Consider the following 6,327-nt stretch of genomic DNA (forward strand, 5'->3'; position numbering starts at 1 on the left):
GGTAGGTGGTAGGGAGGACAAGGCCCAGACTCATGGGCACAGTGTTAAGGGTACCAACCAAGATGTGCACAGAGAATGAGCCAGGAGGGGGCGGTCATGAAATGAGAGTGAAGCAAGTTAAGAGAAGGCCTTGAGGGGACTCACTGGGTGTGTGGGTTGGGGGTGGGAGGTGAGTGAGGAACCTCTGACATCGGGGTTCTGGTTCAGGCAGCTGGGTGGACAGCAAGGCCACTTGCTGTGATGGGGGAGACCCAAGGTCTCAGAGAGGTTTGGGGAGCCAGTCCAGACTGGACTGGATGTGGCAAGTTTGAGAGGCCAGAAGACTCAGTTGTGGCCACATGGGCCCAAAGGTAGGAGAGAAGTCATGGCACAAGACATCTGGAAGTCATTGGTGAAGAGGAAGTTCCCAGCACCAGAGCACTGCACAGAGCGGGCCAGGCCTTGGGTAGTGCCCAGGGGTGCCAACTTTAAGGCGGAGCCAAGGATAATGAGATGTCTTCACTTCACTCCTTGGTTCTTGTTGCTTCCTTGCTGTTTCCCAGGATCCAACAACTGTACACTCAGGAAATGACACTCCAAGGGTGGGTGTGCACCAGGCCTGCCCTCCCCCAACCTATGCCTCCCACCCGCCCAGAGGACTTCCTCCAGGGTTGGAAATGCATTCCCCACCTGTGAATCTCTATCCCTTAAGCTCATCCCCAGCTAGGAGTGTCACCAGATAGCTAGAAGGGGCTGCTGCCTTCATCTGCCTCCTTGGGATTAAAAGAAAAAAACCACTGGAGGCTTCATTAAAAATTAAAAGGGAGAGAAATCATTACCAGAAGCCTTTACTACTTCCAAAGTCCTGAGGATGCCCCTCACTGCCCTCTATGTTTGTCCAGGCAAAGGTGCTGGGTGGGAGCCTGGGGACCCTGGCCCAGCTCCCTCACCAGTCCCTCTGGAGCTGATGGGCCAGTTAAGGTTGCAGATGCAAGCTTTCTATTCTGGGCAAGATGGTTGGTTCTGGAACGACCTTCCTTCAGGACTTTTCTGAAGTGTCAGGGCTCCCTCAGACTCTCCCTGCAGCCCTGTTTGGGCAGGTGTGTCTCCTGTTTCCAGTTCTGTTCTTCAGGTCCCAGAGGGCCGTGGCCTTGAGCCCCGAGCTCCCTGTCATGTACCTCTGCCTCTGGAGAGAGCCCCCCACCTCCTTCCAGCACCTCCCCCAAAGGCCCCCCAGCCCCTCACAAGGGTGACAGTCCCCCTCCCAGGACTCAGACTGAGGGCCCAGCAGGAGTAGTGATAAAGGGGTCAGTGAACTGTGGGGAAGGGGAGGGAGGTGGCCCACAAAGTTTCTGGGATGACCGGAGGGGTCCTTGGGGCTCTCTCCTCTCAGCCCTGGGGCCATCAACTCATAACTCCCTCTCCCTAAACACACACTCATCCTGCTCCCTCAGGCCACGTCTTAGCGAGAGTGTGCCAAGTCCCCTGTGCAGTGCCAGGGGTACAGCAGCTGCCTTTGTGCTGGACGCAGGGCTGGAGCCTGCCTTCAAGCTTTGCCACTTCTCACTGCATGACTGTGGATTGTTACTTCCACCTCTGGGTCCCAGTTAGTTTATCTCCGCAAGGAGGTGAAGGCCCACTTTGCAGGTAACAACTCCCTAACAAGGGAGTTCTGGGCTGCATAAGGGGATACTTTCTGTTTTGGCTGACTGGGTGCCTCCCTCTTCCCACCTCTGTCTCCCTTTTGTAAAGAAAGGATGAGAGGGGAGTGACGGCCAGTGTCTGGGCCAGTCTCCATATAGCCTGTGGCCCCCATCCTCCACCACACAGCCTCCAGGGCACTGTCTGACACAGACCTCCACTCTGTGTGGCATCTTCACCCAGTGTCCTTGACCCTCTGTTCCCCGCTGAGTGCTTCCTGGTAGGGGCTGAGCAGAGGTTCCATGGAAAAGGTAGAGGAAGGGCCAGGGCCTTGACATGCCACACTCTCACCCCCAGCCTGGCCACCTAGGAATGTCCCATCAGGCTCAGAAGGGTAGGGCTGGCCTCACGGTGTGCCCCAGATCCTGGCAGGGACTCCAGTGGGGTCTGGAGGACTGAGGCCTGGTTTCCCTGTACAAGGGCAACAACCCTCCTGCTAGGCAGTGAAACTTGCCAGGGCTGCAGGCTCGGGCCACAGTACTCAAACCATGAGTTCTACCTGCTTCCCAGGGCTGTCCACTTGAGCTCAGCAGCATGTCCTCACTTATGTCTGACCCCATCAATCTAGGTTAAATCACCCTCTGGGGCCCAGAAGCTCCCAGTGTGGGGAGCTTCTCCTATATCAGAAGGGCACCTGCAGAGGCATGGGGGCTCACACAGATGTACCTCATGTAAAACATCCTCCCCTCCTGACACATCTCTAAGTACAGACATCAACCACCCTGGCACACAGACACTCAGAAACGTAAGTGTGTGGACCCATATCCCTTCGACCACAAAACTCATGACATGGGGAAGTAAACACCAACTCGTGCTGTGCTCTCCAAAGTCCATTGTGAAAATCAAACACTTGTCAGCCCCTCAAGAGCCTGTGACTTTTCCAGAAGCAGTTTCTGTTCCAGAGGGAGGCCTCTGGAGCTGGAGGTGGGCTGGGGCAGGGGCCACATAGGAAGCTAAGCCCAGAAGACCTTGGTTGAAAAGCCATTGTCCCCTGTACCTCCTGTGGATGCAGCCATGACCCTGTTGGTGCCTAATGCCTGCCAGAGGCTGTAGCTAGCAGCACAGTGCCCACCTCAGAGGGGCCAGTCTGCTCTGCAGAGGGAAGCGAGGTTCACATAATTCAAGGGAAGAGTCACTCAGCAAGGTGGAGTTGGAAGCAGGATTTGAACTCATAACCCTGACCCACCCCCCACTGAGAGCCCCAACTCACTTCTGCAGCTTGGGAGCTGAATATGGCTGTGTAAACCAGGATTGTTGCTGTTAGATGAGATCTTACCATGGAGGAATGTTCTGGATCTTGCTGGCTGGACTTGTACATGGTTGTCATTCCCTCAGCTCACAGGGGCTGTGGGGCAGAGGTTCCTGGCTGGGAACAGCTTGCTGACTGCTCTGGGTCCTTGGTGCGAGATGAGGTGAGCTGTCGCAGGACTATGTCATTTGGCTGGAATCTGCCTAGGTGGACAGTGGGGCAGGACTGTGAGAGTCCTCCTCACACTCATATCTCACTGTGGCCACAGCTACGGGCTCTAGGAAGAGAAGGGGAGGCTGGAGTTGGAATGGGCCCCAGTGTGGCACAGCCGGCCCAAAGGTCTCTTGGGATAACAGTCAGGATGGGAAGCCGGGGAGGAGGGCGGGGGTAGGAGCTCGATTCAATGTCTCCCAGGCCCTGCCCCCCAGCCACTTCAGGCCAGGAAGTCCATGCTGTGCCCAGAGGCCCCTCAGAGGGAGGGGGAAGACTTGGCAGGTCAGACTGCCCAGGAGGGCTGGAGAATGCTCAAGAAGGCGGGCAGGTGGGCTGCCAATTCTTGGAAAGACTCATTAACGAAAACCCCCAAGGCTGACCACCTTGGGGAAAGGCTCACCTTTCCATGTGTAGCCGATAAGGGCCAGGAGATTCCACAGTTCAGGTAGTTCCCCCGCCTCCCTGGTGTTTTGTGGTCACCATTAATCATTTCCTCTAACTGTGTATATAAGAGCTCTTTTGCCAGTGAGCCCAGTGCTCAGAGAGAAAGGCTAAAGTCCTAAGGAGGATGTGGCTGCAGAACCTGCTTCTCCTGAGCACTGTGGTCTGCAGCACCTCCGCACCCACCCACCCACCCAGCCCTGCCACCCGGCCCTGGCAGCATGTGGATGCCATCAAGGAAGCCCTGAGCATTCTGAACCACAGTAAAGACACTGCTGCTGTGATGGTGAGTGAGGGAGGGAGCACAGGCCGTGCCTGGGTCACCTCGCTGGCCTGGCCCTGGCATGCCTGTCAGCTTGATAACACAACATTTTCCTTTTCTACAGGATGAAACAACAGAAGTCATCTCTGAAATGTTTGACTCCCAGGTAAGATACCTCTCTGACACAACTTCTCAAAGGCCTCGGCCCTGGGGAGTGACTCCATTTTAGATGGACTGTCACAGGGTTGTCCACTTTCTCTCCAGTCAGCTGGTTGCCAGAAGGAGGGCTGCTCAGGAGGCCACTGGCTTTGCCCCTGTGGCAGTCGTGTGAGCTTCTTTACTAGCTGACCAGCCATGGACAGACCTAGCATTCAAGGGGCTAGGGGTCACCAGGGGACAGGTGGGTAAGTGGGAGTTATGTCATGAGACAGGGGATGTGGACATGGGGCACTCACTGTGGCCTGAGACCAAGCCCTGTGGACACGGTGCTGGCTACTGACGGGCACAGAAGGATTTCAGGAACAAACTTTGCTCACACAGCAGGTCTGGGCGAGGGTCCCCTCCTCCTTCCCCCTGAATGCTGGGAGGACAGTGACCTCTTTTTTCTGGAGACTGGGACCCTCTTGAGATGCCAGGCCAAGGGAATGTGGCTGTATTGGCTGGGAATGGCCTGAGCTGAGTGGTGAGGACGAGTCAGACTCATGCCTGCAGTGGACAGGGGGACAGGGCAGTGTGTATAACCGGGTCCAGCCTGAGATTAGTCAAGAATAGTCCTGTGCCCCTCCCAGGCCCTGCTCTTGGTAGATAGGGATGAGAACAGGAAGGAGTGATGGGGAGGATGTCCTGTGCCTACCAGAGCACACTTGGCCACTGCTCACCAAAGAATGGACATTTCCCCCAGGAGCCGACATGCCTGCAGACTCGCCTGGAGCTGTACAAGCAGGGCCTGCGGGGCAGCCTCACTAGTCTCGAGGGCCCCTTGACCATGATGGCCAGCCACTACAAGCAGCACTGCCCCCCCACTCAGGTAAGTGCCCACATCAGGTCCCCAAGCGGGAAGGTCTCATTCTAGGAGGGTGGAGGAATGGTTGGGGAGAGACCTTTGGCTGTGGGTGTTCACGACCCCAAAGGGTTTCTGAGTCCACAGATTTTTAATGACTAGCCCCTCCTGAGAGGGAGCAACTCTAGGAGTTAAAACCCTGGACTCCCTAGTGGGAGCTGCTACTATCTTTATTATTACCATTAATGAGGTCAGAGGTGAGGCAAATACAAGGAAACTCAAGACCTGCCTAAGGCCCAGAGGAAGTTCTGGGGCCCAAGTGCCGCCTCCTAAAAGCACTTTCCCCTGGCCCCTCCTGGGATGCCTGGATTGCACGGGAGCAAGGAGGAAAGCTTACCTGAAATGGAAAAAGGCCCCAAACATTCCTTTCCGGTGGGAAAAGAGTGAGGCCTGTGGCCTTGACTCCTGCCCCTTCTGGGCTCCTAGAGACGGCCTGGGCCCAACTGCTGTGCCCTGGCCTGGGACCAAAGAGGCAGTGGCCCAGCTGCCCAGCAGACCAGCCTCCGGCTTGCACTTTATCAGGCCCCTGGCCCCGGCTGCCATTGACAGAGCTGTGCACCTTTTGGGTGACACATGGGTGGCAGCATGTCACCTGACCCAGGTCAGCAGGTGGGCCCCAGACAGGCCTTCTGGCCTCTGAGTTCTAAGACGTAGCACAGAAACATGCTGATGCTTCCCCCACATTATCCACTCGTGCCTGGACTCAACTTATATATTTTTTCTTTTCTTTCTTAAGGAAACTTCTTGTGAAACCCAGATTATCACCTTTAAAAGTTTCAAAGAGAACCTGAAGGATTTTCTTTTTACCATCCCCTTTGACTGCTGGGAGGCAGTCCAGAAGTGAAGCAGGCCAGACGGGCCAGAAGCCAGCCTGGGAGCTTACCTCACAGATCGCTGCCCTCCCATCCACAAAGAGCCAAACAAAACTCAGGATCTTCACCCTGGAGGGACCACAGGGTGGGCCAGGGCTGTAGGGAGCACAGACTTGCTCTGGGTCATGTTGACCCTGATACGGGTGTGGTAGGGGAAACAGGAGATGTTTTACACTGGCAGGGATCAGTAATATTTATTTATATATTTATGTATTTTAATATTTATTTATTTATTTATTTTATTTCATACCCCATATTTATTCAAGATGTTTTACCATAATAATAAATTATTAAAAACCTGTTTTTATTTGTGCAGTTTTTCAGTTTGTTTTCTACCATGAGCGAATGCTCAAGGTGCTCTCCTTTACCCAGGTCAGGGAGGGGAGGAAGCTGGGAGTTGGGGCAGGGAACAGGGGCCTGCAGCAGATCAGGCACAATTGGACAGGCAGTGCTGTCAGAGCACAGGGGAGGTGACAGCCCTCCTGGGTGTAACATTCTGCACATCTGGACATGCTTCCGTGGATGCTCAAAGGCTCCCACCCCAGAGAGA

At 55.1% G+C, this 6,327-nt stretch overlaps 1 protein-coding gene across 1 annotated transcript; it reads left to right on the plus strand.

Moving 5' to 3' along the window:
- The first annotated feature begins 3,477 nt into the window (after positions 1-3,477).
- On the plus strand, positions 3,478-6,074 carry CSF2 (colony stimulating factor 2). The gene is made up of 4 exons (XM_033853142.2): positions 3,478-3,869; positions 3,970-4,011; positions 4,747-4,872; positions 5,642-6,074. Exons 1-4 carry the CDS (start codon positions 3,711-3,713, stop codon positions 5,747-5,749), a joined length of 435 nt encoding a protein of 144 aa, XP_033709033.1. The 5' UTR covers positions 3,478-3,710; the 3' UTR covers positions 5,750-6,074.
- The last annotated feature ends 253 nt before the right edge of the window (positions 6,075-6,327 follow it).

Source organism: Tursiops truncatus, chromosome 3 (genome assembly GCF_011762595.2).
Source record: "Tursiops truncatus isolate mTurTru1 chromosome 3, mTurTru1.mat.Y, whole genome shotgun sequence".
NCBI classification, from domain to species: Eukaryota; Metazoa; Chordata; class Mammalia; order Artiodactyla; family Delphinidae; genus Tursiops; species Tursiops truncatus.

Excerpts from the sequence above, each read along its gene's own strand:
- CSF2 (XM_033853142.2), top strand. The coding sequence starts at position 3,711 with ATGTGGCTGCAGAACCTGCTTCTCCTGAGCACTGTGGTCTGCAGCACC. Across the intron at positions 3,870-3,969 it reads AAGACACTGCTGCTGTGATG|GATGAAACAACAGAAGTCAT; the intron begins GTGAGTGAGGGA and ends CCTTTTCTACAG. Across the intron at positions 4,873-5,641 it reads AGCACTGCCCCCCCACTCAG|GAAACTTCTTGTGAAACCCA; the intron begins GTAAGTGCCCAC and ends TTCTTTCTTAAG.